This window comes from Terrapene carolina, unplaced genomic scaffold (genome assembly GCF_002925995.2).
Source record: "Terrapene carolina triunguis isolate 2854851 unplaced genomic scaffold, T_m_triunguis-2.0 Scaffold85, whole genome shotgun sequence".
NCBI lineage: Eukaryota > Metazoa > Chordata > Testudines > Emydidae > Terrapene > Terrapene triunguis.
The window spans coordinates 51,913,613-51,937,058 of NW_020664436.1; the positions used below are offsets into that span (position 1 = coordinate 51,913,613).

At 39.7% G+C, this 23,446-nt stretch overlaps 1 protein-coding gene across 1 annotated transcript in view; it reads right to left on the reverse strand.

The window, feature by feature from the left end:
- The window catches only part of EYA4 (EYA transcriptional coactivator and phosphatase 4), a 231,314-nt gene that overhangs the window by 29,415 nt on the left and 178,453 nt on the right, over nucleotides 1–23,446 (reverse strand). The window contains exons 11-13 of the mRNA XM_029911051.1: nucleotides 16,820–16,956; nucleotides 15,048–15,131; nucleotides 3,234–3,323 (exon numbers count right to left, since the gene is read on the reverse strand). Coding sequence (XP_029766911.1) covers nucleotides 3,234–3,323; nucleotides 15,048–15,131; nucleotides 16,820–16,956 — 311 coding nt within the window. The remainder of the gene's footprint in view (nucleotides 1–3,233; nucleotides 3,324–15,047; nucleotides 15,132–16,819; nucleotides 16,957–23,446) is intronic.

The window sequence follows — 23,446 nt, forward strand, 5'->3', positions numbered from 1 at the left end:
CTGAGAATATCTCCCCATCCGAGACAGAAGTACTCTTCTTGGCCAATGCTGCCCAGGGCATAAAACCTAGGACACAACGCATGTTGAGAGTCAGAGATGTTGGACAGCGGAGCTTGTGGAAGGAACGACTCAAGGAGACTGGGCAAAACCAAGAGTGACTGAGTTTAGAACATCCTGCTTAAACCAGTGTATCCAACCACAACTGTACTCCAGAGGGAAGGGGAAAAGAAAGGTTGGGGAGAGAATAAAAAAATAAAACAGAACCCAGTAGAGCTTTTAGAAAGGAGGAACAGCAGATTGGCCAATCATCGTGAAGATCTAAATTACCTAATCAAGGAGCATTATTAAAAATCTTAGCGAGCTGAGAGATTCCCTTTATAGGTAAAGGGATCCCGAAGAGGCCATCCTGCAGATGTTTGCGTATGTTGTTCGGACCCTTACTAACTCTGAGGTGGCTACTGATTTTCCGGAGTTGTGACTTCAGGAAAGGCGGAGAGTCCTGTTGGCCTTCTGATATATTTCAAAACACAGAGGTCTTGGAAACTTTTTTTGACCCTACCTTGTAATACAAACAGTTGATTCTGCAATAGTGTTGAGGCTAAAAAATACTTAATTGTGTACAGATATTCAAGAAATTTGGCTTAAACTAATCTCATTGGAATGCTAGATTCTTGGACAAAAAGCTTCATCTACATCCCAAAAGAAACTTTGCAAGCTATCTAAAATGGGAAAATGTTTTGATTCAGGCCAGACTCCAAAAGGAGCTTGAGAATAACTTTTAGGGCAAGGTGTTAAAAGAACCATATCAGGAAAAAACAGTAGTTGGTGTTCCTGCATGGAAATTGCCCTGTTTGCTAAACCTATAAACTGACATGATATCTACAAAGAAGATCACTTTGTTTTCATTCTCACTATTAAAAGTTAAGCTTCAGCAAATGGCTCAAAGAGAAAACAACAAAGCCAATACAGAATCAAGGAGAAGTTCCACTTTGAAAGAGGGAGTTTACTGGTGCCTTGAACTCAGCACAAGCTTGTAGAAAACCTGGGCACATGCTAATGAGGAACTTAGGGTTCTTACGGCTGCCACCTGAAATGTGAGCATACCAGGGCAAAGGTTCATTACAAGGAAAACTAAGCAATGCTTTGCAAAATTGATTTAGAATCTATCCCTTGCTGTGGGGCACCAGAAAGAGAATATTCACCAAATGCTTTTGCATGGTCAAGTGATATCTCACTTAGACTGCAATAAAACACGCACTGGCTGAGGGACAGCCAGGGTTTCAGTTCTCAGATGTCATACTGCTGGAGAAGGGAGGTAAAGCTCGGGTGAAGGACACGTCTTGGGGAAAAAAGGTTGAAGGTAAGTGGAATGATCTGAGATTGGGACACTTATTTTGTGACTTTGGAAGAACCAGAGACAATGAGGTCTGCGAAGGGCAATGAAGACAACAGCAGCTTGGTACTTCTTGATTTCCCTATTGGCTGTGGAACAGAGGGAAGTGCCTACTAGGAGAGCCCCCCACCCCAATGGAAGGAAAATACTTCCATCCATCAGGTTCCTTTCTCCCAGAATTTGAAGCAAAACCTTGTCAATTTTGATTGCAACAGGTGGTAAAAATGTCTACCTGGGGAAGGTACTCTGATCCAAATTAGAAGTGGATCTGAAAAGTCTTGTCTGCCTATTCAGAAAAATAGGCAGGTTGTCACAATCCATAATAACAGAACTAGACTCCATGAGTGGAGCATAATGCTTAAACAGTATTGCTGATGGCCCTGCTTATGAAATAGTTGATACTCTGGCAGGGGATCTGTGGTGACCCTAACAGGTCAGTGATTTCCAGTGGTCTGCCAGCTATAATCAGAGGGAGGAGAGCATGACTTGAGTAATAGCGTGACTGATTGTATCGACACTTCTTTGTGATCTCAGACGATGAGGAAGCACACTTGGACTAGGTGATGATTCGCTGAACCATGTCTGTGCATGGCACAAAGAGACTGGGAAGTGGAGAGCCAACCAGATGAAAAGCATGAGATGGGCACTTGCCTCCAGGTGCAGATACTTTGATCTGTTGACCATGTTTTGTGGGGAGAATACATGCAGGGTTAAGGGCTATGAATTAAACATGTTGAAGGCCAACTCATAAGTGGAAGAATTCGAAATGGATGGGCGAATAAGGATTTGGACCTCCTTGAGAGAGACCTGAATTAGGAGATTGAGGTTCATTATCCTGATTATAGCTTGTCTGACTAAACAGATGACATACAAAAAATGGTAAAGGACAGTCTGAAAACTCCCAGTTTTCTTTTAGCCCAAAAATAAATCTGAAGGGAATCCAGAAGCTTCTGAACAGGGTTTAGCAAAGTCTATCTGTTGTATTGGCAGAGGGGAAGGAAATAGAATATATTTTTAATGAAACTGATGTAGAGATTTTTTCTTTTTATACTATGTACAACTGTGGGGTATTTTACTGACATGCCTTTCTTGTCTGGAGTCTTCAACCCTAAACCCACAATGCTCTTCAGAGAGTTGAGAATGGGAAAAGAAAATTTGCACCCGAGTTTTCTTATTTTAAGGGTAAGGTTTTGAAATTGGAGATCTGGAGGCACGTTAGGGTTTGTTCTCAATTTCTATTTTTTTAGACACATGAATGATAATTATGTCCAAATTGTCTGTTCATGACTAAAAGTCTGTTGTTATTGTTATTATTATTATCAAAACTCGCTAATGAGAGTTTTTGAGAAGAATAATGAGAACTCTCCTTCCCTTGAAAAGGAAGGGTGCTCTTTTTACCCTGAGAACATGGGAAAGCCAAGAGGTAGGCAACAAAGGAGGAGTTCGAGGAGAAGACTTCAAACTCTTCTGTTCAGACAAAGTATTTTAGAGGCAAAAGGGGACAACTTGAGCTGAGAAAGAAGAGGTGGGAGGCAAATGGATCCCTTCTCGGGAGAACATTGCAGACACAGCAAAATCTGCAGACTTAAACACAAACAGCTACAGCACAAAGAACTGTTGCAGGGGACAGAGATGACATATTGAGGATGTCCTCACTCTTCATGTAAGTACCCTGATGCTGTAGAAATTATTGCACTATGACTGCCTGTGACTGTCCAGTGAGTAGGACCAACCCCAGAGTAATGTCCGTATTGCTATATGTGAGAAATACTAATAGGTAGTATTAGTATTATCATGTTCTGGGATGAAACAGTTAATGTTACAGACTGTAGATTCTTACCTCCAAATCATTAAAAAATAAATGCGTATCAGCAAGATTAAAAATCATTTCTTCCATTCGCAGGCCCAGGGTCACTGCCATTGGTGGATCCTTAGAAAATGAAAAATTAGGTTAGATATTTAATTACAATTCATTCAGGTAGCAGTTATTCAAAAGTTGCTGTATGCCAACATTTTGCAGTGATTTCTCTAAAATTCTCTGGGTATGAACCTTTTTTACCATAAAGTTTCGATTAGGGATTGATGTGTTGAAGGGAGTTCACAAACTAACAGCAAAATGCTTGGGGTGCTGAAAGGATTATTTTATGATAGCCTAAAAAAGCTAAATATTGATAGATTGGCTAACCTATGGCTGAGGAGAAACATAACTATTTACATATTTGCAGAAGGTGAAATATTAAAGTCTAACTAAATAATTTACAGCTGTACCAAGGAGGGGAACTGCTCATTAGAAGTCATAAGATGAATTTAGGAAAGGGAATATTTATTTTAATAAGAATAGTTTACATTTTTCATCCAAGGACCCGAAAGCATTTTATAAAGGTGTGGTCATATCTTTATTCCCCTTTTACAGACAGAGAAACTAAGGCACAGAGAAGTTAAGTGACTTGTCCACATTCACAGTGAGTCAGTGACATAGCCAGGAACAGAGAAAACATCCTATCACATCCAGTCTGCTACGCCATCCATTACACCATAGTACTTCATTTTGAATCAGAAAAAACTTCCCAACATTTGGCCACATAATAGTCTCTTAAATTAAGTGTCAGAAGCCTCTTCAGTGAGGACATGTAAAACTGGACTAGAAAAAACTCATTAGATATTGTATTGTATGGAATAATGCCATATGGTACAAGGGAGAGATGACTTAAAAGGTCTTCTAATATCTATGCTTTATGAGAAAACAAACAGTCTGAATCTTCACCCATTCCCCAAACAAGTTCACTTTAGAGAAATAGCCTCCATTCCACCTATGCATCTTTCCAATACCAGTTCTCTTCCCACACCTTCTGCTACTCCAAAAACATTTCCTGGCTCAATTCACAACTACTGCTCCAACTGAACACCTGTCCTTGCTCCCACACGACTCCATTATCTATCCTCCTTTCATCGCAGGCACTCACCTGACCAAATTACAAACTCTCCCTCTATATTTGTAATTCATGCTCCCAACAAATGCTGATCTCTAGTCCCCTTTCACTGTAGGCTCTTAGACAATCTCATGTACTCCATGGCCCTACTGATTGGGAGACCCACAGTACTGGGAAAACACAGAAAAGGTCTTTCTGTAACTCACAGCTAACAGAGTTCTTCTTCTAATTCAAGTTGTAAAGGCCTGCTGCTGGACAAGGTTTGCAGCTGTTTGGGTTTATTATAGACCGGAGTTAGACTCTCCATAGTTTAGGCTGCCACCACTCTCCCATTCTAAGGCTGATATGATCCTCTTGTAATTAAAAAAAGAAAAAAAAGTCACATTTCACTTGCTGACAGCTACAGAGGTTTCTGAAATCTTTTAGTAAATTAAGTACTTTGAGGTTAAACGACTTAAAATTGCTGTCTTTAGAAATAATGTAACATTTTGTATCCCTCTGTCAGCAGAATCACTCTAAACCACAAATCATCATTTATTTGTGTTATGAACAAAGATTTTGCCAATCAGGACCAGGCCACCATTGCGGTAGGCACTTTGCAAACAAAGAGTAAAAACTGGTTCCTGCTCTGACGCACTTAAAAAAAAAATGGCAAAATTTGAAACAGACATATTTTGGCACTGGCCCAGGCAAGAAGCAGATTTCAAGGGCAAAAAGAGTGAAGTGTTTAAGAAACTGTCATTAGTTAGAAATGAGACCCAATTCTCTGTCAGCTTCACTGTTCAACTTCTGTATTTTCATGTTGACTTCTGAACTGGTCCAACCTATTTTTCTAAAAGAAAAGGAAACTCCAGGACCTTGTAAAATGGCTTCTTCCTAAATTCTCCACTAAAATGCCCATTTGGCATCAAGAGTACTTGGGTGAAAAGTGCAGGAATATATTTTCCAGAGGAGGGGACAGAGAAACATGGGTTCAGTCATTTGCCAAAGGTTACATGAGATGTTTGTAGGAGAGCTGGGGACAGAATCCTGAGCTGAGAAATGATAGATCTGTGTCTTCCTCACTAGGCCACACTGCCTTCAAGGAATAAACCACTGGATGTTAACCATTATCATGAAATAGACTAGTAATTTTAGAAACGAACAAACTGGCTAGATGCATGAAACAAACATCTAGTTTTCTTCTCTAACCACTTGAAATACTTTTCAGTGAATGTTAAGAGAATTTCCCCCCTTAAATATGAAATTCACAACTCTTATTTCTGCAGTATGCTGATTGACCCCAATCCTGCAGATGTTTATGCCCATGCATAATTTTACTCACATATGTAGTCTGTCAATGGGCCTACTCATGCACGTAAAGTTAGGAACATTGCTTGCAAGCTGGGGGTCTTAGCCCTTTTCACTTGTTTTCTCCTTTCTACGTGGAACTGGACTTAATTGTGGAAATAGATTGCAAATGACTGCATCATGATCCAGTTGTTTTTAACACAATATTCCAGTTATATTTTACTGTAATTGAAAGATATAAATGAGACACATGCCTTTCACAACATGTGGTGTACCTCATCCAATGACCTAAATGCCCCAATAGCAACTATGTGGGTCAAACCAGAAAATAACTATGCTCTCAAATGAACTCACACTGGAAAATAACATACAAAAACATTCTATCATCTGTAGGTGAACACTTTTCACAAAGTGATCACTATTTCTGACCTCTCAGTCCTCATCCTCAAAGGAAACCTGCACAACACTTTCAAAGGACAAGCCTGGGATCTTAAATTCATAACATTGCTAGACACTAAAAAATCATGGACTGAATACAGACATCAAATTTATGGCTTATTACAACAATCTATAACCCACTCTCTACTATCCTGGGACCGACATGGCTACACCCCACTGCATAAAACAATATGTAGCATTTTGGTATATATAATAAAAAGTAAAAACAAAATTAAGATACTTCATTTCAGCTTCTCACATATTCAGTTTTTGATCTCAGAATAATACAATTCTGTCAAGGTAGATTTACTGAGTTCTTGAGGAGAAAACCTGGCCTCCTTAAGCAAATTTGCCAAATTCCATAATGCAACTTTTTAACAAACAGTAGAGTCCAAATTCCAGTACTTCCCACACAAACGGGAGGAAGGAAGGGGTAAGAAGCACTCTCACGTACTTTGGTCAGCTTAACCAGAGTTTCAAAATGTGGAGGAATAGCCTAATGTTCACTTAACTTGTATCTGAGGACACAGACTTAGATGCTAGAATACAAACTAAAACAGGACAAGAGAAAAATATAGAAAAGAAAGCAAGAAATTTAAGGAGGGAAGAAGCAAAGAGACACCCACCATAGTTATACATAACGTAGCTACAAAATAAATGTAATGAGGCAGACTGAACTTTTGCTAATATATGCTGCGTTACTCCACATATAAAAAAATAGATGAATTAAAAAAACAACAGCAGCAGCCCTTTACAGGCATGCTCTGTAGCCAGATATTACTAGTATTCAATGGAGTTTGGATCAGCTACAGCTCTTCTCTATAGCAAAAATACCAATGCTTTTAGTTACGTTAGTAGAGGGTATAAATTGGAGCCAGAGTGTCTGGACTTCTGTGCTAGATTGAGCCATCACTGGAATGCCTCCTAGGAGACTAAGTAAAAATATCTCAGCAGAACCAATATTTACGTTTTGAGGAGGAGAGAATCATGATAGGGTCCCAGATAAAGTCCTAACTTCTTAGTTTCATTAGTGGAAGCATACTGTTCAATACCACCAGGAAGAGCAGGTGTTGGCAAGAAATGCTCACAGAATCCTTTTACTTATTGTATTCAAATACAATGAAAACAAGCTATTTTTATATTATTGTCGCTAGTTATGTATAAATCAACATAAAAAACTTGAACAATGGTGTGGGAACACACCTATAAAAGGGCATATTGCTGAACTTAATAGGAATAGCACTGTCCCTTGGAAAAACTTTGCCTCACAAGTGGAAATGTTAGAGTTAAATGTTAATGTTGCTGGCCTAATGGCACTTCTAGTGTCAGGTGGGAGCCTCAGGTTTAAGTCCAACTCTCTCTCTTTGGGGAGACTCATTCTGGGAGGGTGTTATGGAGGCTGGAGAAGAGGAAGAGAGTGCGCTGTTGATGGACTCCACAGGGAGTTCCTATCTATCACTCCTGGGATGAAAGTAGGGGGTTGACAACAAGAGCATTTAAGAGCAAAATGAGAGGTCCTGAGGCATCTGACCGAAATACAGGAAACAATCAATGCAGCTGAATGATTTTTTTTTAAAGTATACTAGTGCTGGTGAACGGTGGCAGCTGGGAGATGGTATAGCCTGGGTAGTAACAAGTACCTCCTAGCTAACGTGACTCAACTCTGACCTGGAGCGACAATCACTAGAGTGAGAGGATAGCATGGTCTTCATGGGCCAGTCTCTATTTTTGGGCTCTCTTCAGAGACTGTCAACAGAGACTCTGAAGGAATGCCTAACCTAGTGAATGCTAATGGGAAGGGGGTAGGTTTAGCAGATAAAATAAAAAAAGAACAAGTTAAAAATCACTTAGAAAAGTTAGATGCCTGCAAGTCACCAGGGCCTGATGAAATGCATCCTAGAATACTCAAGGAGCTAATAGAGGAGGTATCTGAGCCTCTAGCTATTATCTTTGGAAAATCATGGGAGACGGGAGAGATTCCAGAAGACTGGAAAAGGGCAAATATAGTGCCCATCTATAAAAAGGGAAATAAAAACAACCCAGGAAACTACAGACCAGTTAGTTTAACTTCTGTGCCAGGGAAGATAATGGAGCAAGTAATTAAGGAAATCATCTGCAAACACTTGGAAGGTGGTAAGGTGATAGGGAACAGCCAGCATGGATTTGTAAAGAACAAATCATGTCAAACCAATCTGATAGCTTTCTTCGATAGGATAACGAGTCTTGTGGATAAGGGAGAAGCTGTGGATGTAGTATACCTAGACTTTAGTAAGGCATTTGATACGGTCTCGCATGATATTCTTATCGACAAACTAGGCAAATACAATTTAGATGGGGCTACTATAAGGTGGGTGCATAACTGGCTGGATAACCGTACTCAGAGAGTTGTTATTAATGGTTCCCAATCCTGCTGGAAAGGCATAACGAGTGGGGTTCTGCAGGGGTCTGTTTTGGGACCGGCTCTGTTCAATATCTTCATTAACGACTTAGATATTGGTATAGAAAGTACGATTATTAAGTTTGCGGATGATACCAAACTGGGAGGGATTGCAACTGCTTTGGAGGACAGGGTCATAATTCAAAATGATCTGGACAAATTGGAGAAATGGTCTGAGTTAAACAGGATGAAGTTTAACAAAGACAAATGCAAAGTGCTCCACTTAGGAAGAAAAAATCAGTTTCACACATACAAAATGGGAAGAGACTGTCTAGGAAGGAGTACCGCAGAAAGGGATCTAGGGGTTATAGTGGACCACAAGCTAAATATGAGTCAACAGTGTGATGCTGTTGCAAAAAAAGCAAACGTGATTCTGGGATGTATTAACAGGTGTGTTGTGAGCAAGACACGAGAAGTCATTCTTCCGCTCTACTCTGCTCTGGTTAGGCCTCAGCTGGAGTATTGTGTCCAGTTCTGGGCACCGCATTTCAAGAAAGATGTGGAGAAATTGGAAAGGGTCCAGAGAAGAGCAACAAGAATGATTAAAGGTCTTGAGAACATGACCTATGAAGGAAGGCTGAAAGAATTGGGTTTGTTTAGTTTGGAAAAGAGAAGACTGAGAGGGGACATGATAGCAGTTTTCAGGTATCTAAAAGGGTGTCATAAGGAGGAGGGAGAAAACTTGTTCACCTTAGCCTCTGAGGATAGAACAAGAAGCAATGGGCTTAAACTGCAGCAAGGGAGGTCTAGGTTGGACATTAGGAAAAAGTTCCTAACTGTCAGGGTGGTTAAACACTGGAATAAATTGCCTAGGGAGGTTGTGGAATCTCCATCTCTGGAGATATTTAAGAGTAGGTTAGATAAATGTCTATCAGGGATGGTCTAGACAGTATTTGGTCCTGCCATGCGGGCAGGGGACTGGACTCGATGACCTCTCGAGGTCCCTTCCAGTCCTTGAATCTATGAATCTATGAATCAAAGGGTGATCATGAAGTGTTAATACGGTGGTGATTTTTTGTGGTGTGAGCATTTGTCCTGTGAGATACCACCAACTTGTTATCATATGCCATCAAAACAGCTGCCATGTTTCAATCACAAACAAGGCTGGCCAAATTTGAACCAGTTAACACTAGGGCCCAACCAAATTCACGGCTGTGAGAAACGCATTACGGACTGTGAAATCTGATTGCCCCCATAAAATCTGACTATTGTAGGGGAGGGGGGCTCCTACCATGTGCCGGGCTCCAGCTGCTTGTCCCAGCTGGGCTGGGACCCACCTCTGGGAACCTCCCCCACCTGCAGGAAGCTCGGAAAGCAGCACACCCACAGAGCTTCCTGCAGCCAGGGGAGGTTCCCAGAGGTGGGTCTGACCTGGCCCTGGGAGTGGTCCCTGCAGGAAGTCATGTCCCTCCCCAGCTCGGCAGGGACTAATGCAATGGTCACCTGCTGTGGTAGGAGCCCCCAGCTGGGACATCCTCAGCTTTGCCCTTCCCTGGCTCCGGGCCCAGCGTTCAGGTGTTAAAGGGGCCTTGGGTTGGGGAGGGAACCACAGCACCCGCCTGACCATGGGGCCCTGGGCAGTCGCCCAGCTGTAAGGTTGGCCCTGCCTCCTACCCCAAGTAACAACCTCCCCATGCCCTGCGACCCCACTGCTCTCTGGCCACCCAGCTCTGAAGGCAGCGCCGCCCGCCAGCAGCAGTGCAAAAGTAAGAGTGCAATCCCACGACCACTTTTGGGTCAGGACCCCCACGGTTACAATACCATGAAACTTCAGATGTAAACATCTGAAACAGTGAGACTGATTATTTAAAAAATCCCAAGACTGTGAAATTGACCAAAATGGACTGTGAATTTGGTAGGGCCCCAGCAATCATCAATCCCCTGAGCCCCTTGTACACTGAATAATAATAATAAATAATAATAAAAGAGGTATTAACTGGAAACAACTAAAAGATGTAGGTGGATCAGAAAAATCAGAAAATTGTCGAAAAAAGCCTAATACATTTTGGCACTAGCTTACATCTGACTCAAATTGTAACAGTGCTTATCTACTTGATAAAAAAGTTGGCAGGTTCCATACATTTTCACCATAGAGTAGAATTTTGACTTTTCTCTTCAAATGTACTGTAGGGTTTGGTCTGTTGAATTGTACTGTCACATTTTGCACTTTTTTTTAAGGCTGTCTAAAACATCATCCTGAATTCTCTGTAACACACGTTCAAGTTTGGAGAACTAAGACTTTTTCTTCTGCAGTGCCATGAAAGGTAGTCATTCTTTTTTACCAGCCTGAACTTTGACTTATGGTATTTTTGAAGCATCTTTGCTCTTTGGATTGACCTTAAAGAAATAAATGATTTTACCACGTTGGAAATGCTAACACTAAGTACAGCTTATTCAGCTCCAAAACAGTGAGAAATCACTGGGACATAATAGAGAGAAGAATACATATTGTTAATAAGAGAACAGGAATGTACTTCATAAAATTTAACAGATGATGACAGTCTCCTAACACATGTCCTGTCACATCAACAAATCCTTATTTAAGAGTTTAGCATTGTAGAAAACTATATGTGCCAACTGGTGCTCAGCTGCAAAAACCATCATCAGCCACACAGGTCATAACCAAACAGCTCAGATACCAATGATCATAATTTGCTGCTGCAGTAAATAATTAAAAATAGAAGTGTACTAATTTTATGGTGCATGAAGAGCATCAACAAATGAGATGAGCAAAGTAACCTTACCTTACAAGCTGAAAGACAGACATATTTAGATAACATAAAATAATTAACTCTGGAAAGTCCAATAAAAAAAAAAATCAGACAATCACTTAATTGTGACTTTTTAATTAATCTCTTGTAGCTCTGCACTGACCAAACTCAAACATGCAAAGCCTCTCTCGCTTTAAGGGAAAACTGCAAGCTAGTCTTTCAATTGGCTCCCTCCCATGAAGAAGCAATTTGCCATATATTTTAATGAGACATTTACAATCTTGCTCATAATGTTAAAAAAATCTTCATTCAATCTGTCACAGTTTGTTAATACTACTATTGATATTACACCAGTCAGGGAAAGTCTAGATACTACTTAGTCCTGCCTCAGTTCAGGGGACTGGGCTAGCTGACCCCTTCCAGTTCTAGATTTCTATGATTTTCTGATTGCAGTCCCATATAGAAGTCCAAAATAAAATCAGGATCACTGTTCTCTTCTCCCTTAGGCTACTGCCTGCGGAGAAGGAGGGTGAGATTTAAAAGAAGAATTTTTAATCTGCTGGTCCCTCTATGGCTCTGTACTGGCCTTGCATACACACAGTTTGCCAGTCTGACTGTGACACTGAGCTAAGTTGACTCTCTACTCTGTGCATTTCCACGCACAGCCATGATGACAGTAGAGCAGTAAAGCCTAAAAGATATATATTTTGTTTCCCCCTGGTCACAGCAAGAAATAGGGCAAAGAGAAGGACAAGAGATGGCAGATGTGTTTAGATGGGGAATAGTTGAGGGTGTGTATATATATCCATCTGTACATTCAGAGGGTCTGTATAAATGTTAGAATAGTAGAACAAAGGTGAAACCCTGGAAAATGGTCCATCTAAGTACCAGTATAATCCCAGAATTTCACACCTTGAAAATGCAATTTGACCACTCTGTTCACCATAAAATGCTTTCTCCCTATTTATAGTAGCACCATTCTAATCACTCACTAGAAAACTTTGAAAAACGTACTGAGAGACCCTTGTCCTTCTGTCTCATTTTATCTTGTATTTTCTCTTTTGGGAGAAAATTTGTTTTATTAAACAATACGAGACAACACAATATACAGTAAAAACATATTTACAAAAAGAGCTGAGAATCAGGGGACACAGGGTAAAGTACTCTGACAGTTTAAAGCCAGACATCAAGGCACAGGTTGGGAGCTGTGCTGCCCCCAATACTAGGAGACGATACAGGGGAAGGTGTAGGACTCACTGCTTTAATTCTATACCACAAGCTGTTTAAACTGGCCTTAAACCAACTTTGTGCCACTGGAGGAGCACAATCACAAGAAAGGATCAATGCCCAATATGTTTTTTGAAACAATGAAGTATAACTAGATTTTAGGTACTTATATGGCCTCTATTACCATAATATCCAAGTGCCTCATTATCTTTAATATATTCACCCTTACACCACTACTTCAAGGTAGGGATGATTATCCCCATTTTACAGATGGTGATCTGAGGCACAGAGAGGCTAAGTGATTTGGGCAAGGACTTGAAACACAGTCTCCCAAGCCTCAGTCTAGTGCCCTAACCAATGAACCATCCTTCCTCCATATAAAAAAAGAATATATGAAGTAACATAAAATATTAGACAAGAATTTACTACATATTTGAGGCTCAATGATACATCATCCTAAATATGTTTACCACAATACTAGGAAGATAACTGCTCTAGAAAAGAAAATATCTGCCATTTCTTAATTTACTCTGGGAATGACTCTGTATCCCTATGATTTTTATTTTACTATGTCTAGCAGTATGAAAACAGGAGCTTTTTTATTTAAGAAATCCTCTGTCGTGGGTCATCGTCACTTGAAGTCTTGGATCCTGATTCTAATCTCAGTAGCATAAATCAATTAATTTCACTTTCACTTGAGTTACTCCGGACCCATGGAAATAAATTCATAATCTCTATCTGATATCACAACTGGTTGCTGTAAATAGTCATTACCACATATTCTGGCTTTCTATGGGGAATAAATTGCAGGAGCAGATGAGTTTTTACAAAGCAGTGATGCTGTTTTCATCTAAATGTCCCTACAGATATGGGGGGGGGGGGGGAGAGGAAGAAAAAAAATAACAACCCCAAGAGAAGGAAACCAAGAAGATATCTCTGTCTAGAATAGTTTTCAAAGTTATCCAGAAAGGATTGATAGCTCTGTAACATATTTCAATTTAAAAAGCTTTGCACCAATAATGATAAATAATTTCTTAATTGTTAATATCTGTGATGGAGAAAAATATTGCATCAGAATAGTTATACCATCCAAAAGGCTGCAAGCACACTTGGATTAAAATTACAAGTAACTGAATCATTGGGTCAAGTATAGCAACTCCACATTCAATGGTGATATAAATGATGTAAGTTGCATGTTTGGTGTGATTCTTCTCTCACAGAGATATAAAAACAGAGTAATTTTGTCAAAGTGAACAGAATTATATTTTTTGTAAAAATAGCATTAGAAGAGTGTGTAGGATGTATGGTAATATAAGTGGCAAAACAGTATAACATGCACTGATTTGGCACTGTGAAGGTGTAAAACAAGTGTTATTCGTACCAGAGCCGAATAGCTAATCTTATTTTAGCATTCCAGAACTGAGCTGATGAGTTTCCATGACAGACAAAAATTTACTAGCCCACCTTTTTCATAAACACCAGGAGAAACAACTACCTGTATCTCCAAATACACATATTCATGCGCATACTCCTGCAAACACCTCCACATGTGCATTAACACCAAACTCTCTTCCCTCCTCTTTTTTTTTATTAACAGAAACATGCTTCACACCTGTCACTTTCTCTCTCTCTCTCTCTCTCTCACACAGCCCCACACCTGTTTCACATAACCATGCCATCCTGCAATTCATGGACTTCTCTATCTTCTAAGCTGCCACCCCCACCCAAATCATCAGCATTCATTCTGCCATCAGCCCTGCCAATGTCAATGCAGCAAAAACCCTGAAGAAAATCTGTATAAAATGTTCCTTGCTCAGTAGGTACGGAAATTCCTGTTGCTACTACTTCTGGGTTGCTTCTCCCTCTCTCTCCTTTCACTGCTGGCTGCTCATTGCTCCCTGTTCTGGGCTTCTTCTCCAGCCATCTTTGGATTTCTCAGTGGCAGAGAGGGGAGTAGCTGTGTACATTGAAATAACTGATTCGCAGCAGAGTGTGTGTCAGCCAGCGGCTTTGCCCAACCCAACAGCCATCCAAGAACACCAGCGACTCACCAGGAAGGCTGAGGTGTCAGAGAGTACATCATAAACCCAGAGCCTCCACCCTAAAGCTGAAGGTTAGACAGGTCTGCCTCCCACCCATTTACTCTGACTTAACATTTTCCTTTCCCTGCAAATTCATCAGTTCCATTTCCTTTTTCATCATCCAGTTTACTCATTCCCTTTCCCCGCCCTGTTTCCAAATTTATCAGTTATTTCCCCTTTCCCACCAAATCTAGTACCCATTTGCAACAGCTTTTCAAAGCTGCACCAGAAACCTCAGCACCTCTCACTCAATGAAGCCTCCTCCTTACAGCTATAGCACCTACCTCAGCAACTCTACCTGTATTGGACCTCACATCTTACCTCATCTGTCCCCTTGGCTGCTCCATTTGGGCAAATCTCAAGTTCTGTACCTCAGTTTCCCAGTCTGTAAAATGGAGTTAATACTATTCACCTCCCTCCCTCACAAGGGCATATGAATGTTAATTAAGTTTTGTAAGGCACACTGAAAATGAAAAGCACAGTAAAAATGCCAAGTGTATCGATAGCCTGAATCTATTGTTGAATTCATGAGTCACATACTTTGCCATATTTTTGTGCATAGGATCCTGTAAGCAGCGAATGAAAAACGATGATAGTTTCATCCAAATCCCAAACAAATACACGCTGAAAACAGAAATGGAGACAAAATCAGTAATGTAATCAGGAAATAAGATTTATGATCCAAAATCAAATCAGTCATGTCCTGTGCTTTAAATAAGCCCTTAAGTGAGTAGGTTTGTTCTGAAAATCAGCATTGACAGTATATCTTAAAATAATCTATAAAAAACATGGAGGACATTAAGCTTTTCAATACTTGCCAATCTTTTAATTACTCTACAACCTTTACAAGGTTTCAAATGTCACGTCACATACTATATTTTATTTTACTGGTCCAATAAAAGATATTATCTCATCCACTTTGTCTCTCTAACATACTACAGATGTCAGTATACTTTGGGTCAATTACTTTGTTGTAAAGAGCTATTAATTTAAGGATAAATTCGACTCTCAGATTCTTATGTGCAACTCACACTGATTTCAATGTGTTCCTCCAACAGAGATAATATCAACTCTTGGTGCTAGTTCTACATGCCCCAAGTACTATTATGCCACAGTAATTCACACGGAATAAGGATTTTAAATAATATTTTTGGACAAAATGTCTTATTTTAACTTTTTATTTTGTTTTAGTTTTTAAGGGAAATTTCTTAGTGTTGGTAAGAGGCTGTTTTTTTCTGAAAATGAAACTAAGGAAAAGAAAATGGAAATCTTCCCATAAATGTAAAAAATTACAGCTGGTTAATTTAAAAAAATAGTTTGTGGAAAACTACAAAAAAAATCAGACAGTTCGCCCAAAATCGGGATAAAATTCCTCGCCCTCTGTACAAAAAGCTATGGCATCTGAGATTGATGCTAAGTGCTACGGTCAACCCTGTCCCTCCAGTAGAGATGCAGGGGCTGGAATAGCCAAGTGATAACGAAGTTGACTTCTGGTGATATATGTGGAGATATGTACTACATAAACAGGGGGTGGAGCAGTCCAATGATATTAGCATTGAGTGCCAGTATCACAGTGGGAGGAGGCACATCACACAAATGTGCAGAACATTTCTCTGATCCCAGTGCTGGAATATACCATGCATACAATGAGTGTTGTTCTCCTTCTGTCACACTATATCAGAACACTGCTAACACAGGGGTAACAAGAATATAATCACTCCACTGCTAGGACACTTGTGTTTTAAAACTTCATCTTGTACCTTACGCAGATATATCTCTTTGCTACGGCCTTGATCTCTCAAATAGTGGTGCATAACTACTGAAGTCAATGACACTACTTACAGGGGTAAAGTTAAAGTAGTCCTTAAGTGTTTGCAGGATTAGGGCCAAATACGGATGTCTAATATTTATGCATTCCCTTTTGTAATGCATATTTTTACAATGAATATGTAGATAATTGGATTGATACATTTGAATTTTCTTATTTTAAAAAAGAAAGTTAAACAATACACAAAATAGAAGTTAATCAGAAAAAATATGAACAAAGAAACCTTAAATTATTTTGTAGATCTATTCCACATTAAATTGGAAGAGACAATATGCACGTATCATGTTGACACGATCTTACTTTCAGTGTATTCATGTATACACTGTATCTGCCCCATATTGTATAAATGTAAAGTAACTGCTAGAAATATAGTACTTTCAATTAATGATTCATGCCATATTTTTAAAGCTTTAAACTGTTTCCGCTGCTTTAATATGCTGAATCTACCTTCAGTTTACCATTCATCAGTTACCAGAGGGCATACCTCCAAGTCACTGTCCGGAGGGGGTGATGGATTATTCTTCCTCCCTCTACCCCGAGACTTTGACCCAGAACTCCGACACGTTCTCTCATCAAGATCTTTGATCGGTGTTGAGGGGCTCTGTACTGTGTCAAACTCCCCTGTAAATAAAAAAATCCATGGAAAAAATAGTCAGTGTTTAATTTTTACAGAAGGTATAAAAGCTTTAAAAATGTCTCTTTATACAGATTATATGCCAACCCAAACACAAGATACACACGTGCTATAAACATAAAATGCAGAAGAGCAGTTCTCAATTTCAGTTTTACATAACAGGAAATTGCAGATGCCACAAATACATTCTGACTTTACCAAAGACAAACTTCAATAAATCTCCTTAGAAATGGAGAGATGGTTTAAATGCACTAATATTCACACAGATATAAAATAGTGAGGCATCAAAGTAAGCTTTCTGAAATACCATACTAATGGTCACATCATGCTTTTTTAAAAATTTAAGGTGCGTATATCTCGTTTCCTATGTTAAGAAGTCAGCAAGATAGATTTCAACATCCTTTATTGCTGTGAAGACTCAACTTCAACTCCTCTCTGCACCAGCAGGAGACTCACCATCCTTTTCCCTAAATATGGAGGACATCCTAAATACTCCTGCAGACATCAGAATCCCCAACCACCTCCTCCTGTCTGACAGACTAACAGCCTAATCTCCTCATCCGCCTCCCTACTCTTCTCCTACTGCTACCAGCACTATGCCAGGTCATCCCTCTATCTTCTAATCCTGATTTCCCCATTGTAATCCACCTTACCGCTGCTGGTCACAAACATGGGCGGTGGTCAACCGAGAGCTGTGAGCAGGATAAGGCAGGTCACATTGGGAAGGTTGGATGGAGAAAGAGAATGGAGCTACCTAGGAGGGATTGTTTGAGACTTGCTCCACCCCATCTTCCAGTAACCAGAAATCCTCCTTCCTTCCAAGCTTATCAGTACTAGTGCACCTCCAGAAACTTCTGGTGACATATCTAAGGACTGGCTAATATAGCCAGTTTCCTAAGTGTGAAAAGACATGAATCCTCCCCCTTTGTCTGCCTTAATAATGATTTCATGGTTATTTCACAATAGATGTCAAACTAAGAACATTTTAAAGTTTACATACACAAAGGCAAACCATTTAAAAAGCTGTAATCAAACCACAGTAACTCAATAACATGTACATATTGCGGTTAAACACGCAACCTGAACTCTGCCCCCATCACTGTCCACACAGCAATCAAAATCAGAAAAAACTTTGTCTCAAAATTGGCCAGTCAATGACCCTATACTGTATAGTCATAACTTACATACTGAGATATTAATATCTTTACAGACTATTAAAAAGGTGAATGAGGTATCCAGTGGCAGCCAGTCTAGGCTTGATTCTGACAAACAGTTATTTTTTGTGGTTATTAATCTGAAGGTAAAAGGTAGGTAGAAGACAATTTGGGTGAAAGTGATCCTGAAATGATAGATTTCATGATTCTAAGGAAAGAAAGAAATAAAAGCACCACAATAAGGACAATGGACTTCAAAAAAGCAGACTTCAACAAACTGAGAGCACTAGTAGGTAAGGTCCCATGAAAAGAAAATCTAATAGAAAAAGGAGTTTGGGAGACTTGGCAGATTCTCAGAGAGACAATATTAAAGGCACAAGAGCAAACTCTCACAATGATAAGGAAAGATAGGAAAACCAGTAAGAGGCCAATATGCCTTTATCAGGAGCTCTTTAATAATGTGAAAATCAAAAAGGAATCCTACGGGAATAAATTGCTAAGGATGAATACAAAAGAATAGTAAAGGCATGTAGGGACAAAATCAGAAAGGCTAAAGCACAAAATGAGTTACACCTAGCAAGGGACATAACAGTTAAGAAGAGGTTCTATAAGTACATTAAGGACAAGAGAAAGATAAAGGAAAATTTAAGTCCATTATTTAGCAGCAGAGAAGGAGAGCTAGTAATGGATGACATCAAGAAGGCTGAGGCGTGAAAAACCTATTTTGCTGCAGTCTTCACTAAAAAAGTTGTTTGTGACCAAATGCTTAAGACAATATTAACAACAAGGGGGAACAGATTAAAAATATGTAGATAGTAGGGCTGTCAAGTGATTAAAAAAATTAATCACGATTAATTGCACTGTTAAACAATAGAATACAATTTATATAAATATTTTTGGATGTTTTCCACATTTTCAAATATATTGATTTCAATTACAACACAGAATAAAAAGTGTAATGTGCTCACTTTATATTTATTTTTATTATAAATATTTGCACTGTAAAAATAAAAGAAATAATTTTTCAATTCACTTAATACAAGTACTGTAGTGAAATCTCTTTATCATGAAACTTGAACTTACAAATGTAGAGTTATGTACAAAAAATAACTGCATTCAAAAATAAAACAATGTAAAACTTTAGAGCCTACAAGCCCACTTCTTGTTCAGCCAATCACTCAAACAAGTCTGTTTACATTTGCAGGAGATAATGCGGCCTGCTTCTTGTTTACAATGTCACCCGAAAGTGAGAACAGGCATTCTCATGGCATTGTTGTAGCCAGCATCGCAAGATATTTACGTGCCAGATGCGCTAAAGATTCATATGTCCCTTCATGTTTCAACCACCATTCCATAGGACATGCGTCCATGCTGATGATGGGTTCTGCTTGATAATGATCCAAAACAGTGCAGAACAACGCATGTTCATTTTCATCATCTGAGTCAGATGTCACCAGCAGAAGGTTGATTTTTCTTTTTTGATGGTTCAGGTTCTGTAGTTTCTGCATTAGAGTGTTGCTCTTTTAAAACTTCTGAAAGCATGCTCCACACCTCATCCCTCTCAGATTTTGGAAGGCACTTCAGATTCTTAAATCTTGGGTCAAGTGCTGTAGCTATCTTTAGAAATCTCACATTGGCACCTTCTTTGAGTTTTGTCAAATCTGCAGTGAAAGTGTTCTTAAAACGAACAACATGCTGGGTCATCATCCGAGACTGCTATAACATGGAATATATGGCAGAGCGTCATCAGTATGGAAGCATGTCCTTTGGACTGGTGGTCAAAGCATGAATGTTTAGCATATCTGGCACATAAATACCTTGCAATGCCGGCTACAAATGTGTCATGCGAACATCTGTTCTCACTTTCACATGACATTGTAAATATGTGGGCAGCATTATCTCCTGTAAATGTAAACAAACTTGTTTGTCTTAGGCCTGGTCTACAATGGGGGGAGGGATCAATCTAAGTTACGCAACTTCAGCTACATTATTCACATAGCTGAAGTCGACGTACTTAGATCTACTTACTGCGGTGTCTTCACTATGGTGAGTCGACTGCTGACACTCCCCCGTCGACTCTACCTGCGCCTTTCGCCGAGCTGGAGTACAGGAGTCGACGGGAGAGCGCTCGGGAATCGATTTATTGCATCTAGACTAGACACAATAAATCGATCCCCGCTGGATTGATCACTGCCTGCTGATCCGGCTGGTAGTGAAGACATACCCTTAGCGACTGGCTTCACAAGAAGTAGGACTGAGTGGCTTGTAGGCTCTAAAGTTTTACATTGTTTTGTTTTTGAGTGCAGTTATGTAACAAAAAAAATTCTACATTTGTAAGCTGTGCTTTCATGATAAAGAGATTGCACTACGCTACTTGTATGAGGTGAATTGAAAAATACTATTTCTTTAATGATTTTTACAGTGCAAATTTTTGTAATAAAAATAATATAAAGTGAGTAGTGTACACTTTGTATTCTGTGTTGTAATTGAAATCAATATATTTGAAAATGTAGAAAAACATGCAAAAATATTTAATACATTTCTATTGGTATTCTATTGTTTAACAGTGCGATTAAAACTGCAATTAATCTGAGTTAATTGTGTGAGTTAACTGCAATTAATCGACAGCCCTAGTAGATAAATTAGATGTATTCAAGTTAGCAAGGGCTGCCACAATTCACCTTAAGGTACTTAAGGAACTAGCTGAAGCAATTTCTGAACCATTAGTGATTATCTTTGAGAACTCATGGAGGACAGATGAGGTCCCAAAGGTCTAGAGAAGGGCAAACAGAGCACCTATCTTTAAAAAGGGGGAACAGAGAGGACCCAGGGAATTACAGACATTTGGGTGAGTGAATTTACAGATTTCTAGTAAAAAATAATTCTTTGTATTGCCATTAAGTAAACCATTTAGTTCATTATTCCTCTTAGTGAACAATGTGCCAAAGGTTGTTAAATAAGTAAAATGGAACAATGAGGAGTGTCTTCAAAGTTTTTATTATGTCCTGATTAGATTAAAAACCCTGTTTGTCATGTGAGGGAATTAAAAGAATTCCAAACTTTCTTAAAATCTATGAAACCACTTAAAGCCCACACAAATGATAAATGCACAATTATGATCTGATACAGATATTCAATATTCTTCCAAAAAATAAAAAAATCTTTCTAAATCGTCTATGAAAGTTCCTAAAAGCTGAAGTAAACAACTGAATGCTATTTACAATTTCCATTTAACATTAATCATTACCAGTTGCCCCAGGCTTCTCCTTGGACCAACACTGTACATGATTGCATAATTATCCATTAATCAGTACTGTAACTAATCACTGTACCTTGTAAGTTCTGGGTATTTAGAGCCAACTTTATTTCATTAAACTAATCTCTAAATCAGAATTACCAGCTGTCTCTTACTTGAATGCAAGGCATGCTTCTATTTTAGAACTGCAGAAGTCAGTAGTGCTTGGGTTTTTGAACAACTGTAGGCTTAATTGCTGGATTTGCTTTTTACAAACAGCAGGCTCATCCATATTAAAGGGGAAACTTATTTTTTTTATCCTTAAACAGCTTCAGAAAATTTAAACTTAAAAAAACCTGACCAAAATACAGATCTATGATGTAGTAAGAATGTGTGTCAAATCTGATAGAAATGCAAACTGTTCATACACAGAAGGACCCAAAAATGTGTGTACTTATTTAGAGATAGGGAAGTCCTAGTGCAGTTCACCGAAGTTAGAAATATTAATTGCAATGCTTGAAATTCTTTCCTTTTTTCTATATTCAACACCTAGCTAAAGATCCTGTTTGGAAAACTTCATTCACTGGCAAGTGAGAGTATGGCTACAATAAAGTGAAAGGAAAGTGTTAAGCAGGAACATGGTATGGCCTGTTATTACAGACATAGTGATACTCCGGTACTGGTGCAGGACCAGCACAAAACATTCCTTGCAACTGAACCTGCCATGACCGAACTGAGCAAGAAGAGTAAGAGCACAGTTGTTGCAAAAGGGCCTTCCAGGAGGGAAGACCCAGGCATACACACAAACCCAGTGAAAATTTCAATGTGGGCTGCTTCTGAATAGACTAGTGTGCACAAGGAAAGTCAACGCAGACTGATTCGTGCACATGCTGGCCCTAGCACCATTATCCCAGTATACCAGCAGCAGGGCTCACTATGCCCTTTCCCCACCTACCAGGTGAAGCAGTAACCAGAAGCTCTTTGCAATTGCTACCTCTGAGCCATGATGTCCTAGTGCCATCCCCCAAGCTCCAGAAGCAGCTGGGTTCCCTTCCCTGCTAAAGGGAAGAAGTTGCTAAGATCCACATGCCACTTTCCACTAGGCCGTTACTGGCAACATCCCTCAAGCCAACGTGACATCACACCATCAATAACTTCAAACACAGTACGTGACTGGGCCTGGCTTTAAGCTGCTTATGGAACATGGTGAAGGTCCAGTCAGCATTATAAATTAAAACCATGCTCATAATAGCATTAGGGAACAGCAGCCTTGTTAGCAGGTCTCTGGGCTCTCTCTGTGCTTGCTGGGATGGATGTCTGTGCCTGAACACATTAAGTTAACATTGTTTGTGCACTCTCCGCAGGAATTTTGCTATAATGCCACTTTTAGAAGAAACTACAGGTTTTCTGTATAGGTTTCCTGTACCCCCAAAGCGTGAGAGGCCAGACAGAACAAGTTCTGATACGTCCCAATGAACATATATTGATGTACTGTCACACAAAGAAGGGTCTGTGAAATAAAGAATCTAGCCCGTACACTGGTGTGTGGTGGCTAGGTTACCAGGAGTATTCCTGCACCCTGAGAATCTATCGGCTAGCTATAATTGTTCCCTAGTCCCTTTATATCTGTCTATGGATGCACAATACCCCAAAGAAGGCAAATAGGAGGCAGGGCCATGGCCTGGGCACATCAGAGCAGGTGAAGTGCACCAGAGGGAGCAGGCTGAATCATCCCATAGGAAGGTGCAGCCAGCACACCCCTCACTCATGGAAAGCTTGGAGAGAAAAGATTGGGCTACCATACTGCCCCCAAGACAGGGCTGTGACTTAAAAGTATAGCCCTAAGTAAGGGTCAGTCCTTGACTGGAAGGTGAAGGTGCACAGACTGGTGGGAGAAAAGCCAAGAGAAGCGGACAGCTTCAAGAAAGAAACCATAAATTGCAACCCTGCTATCAGCACACAGGACACTACTACCAATCCTTTACTGTGGTAACTGTTTTCCTGACCTGCAGTCACGCAGCTTCTTCTAGCTTGTATCAATCAACGGTAAGAGTAAGTGTCTGTTTTTATGTTTTTCATCTGGTTATC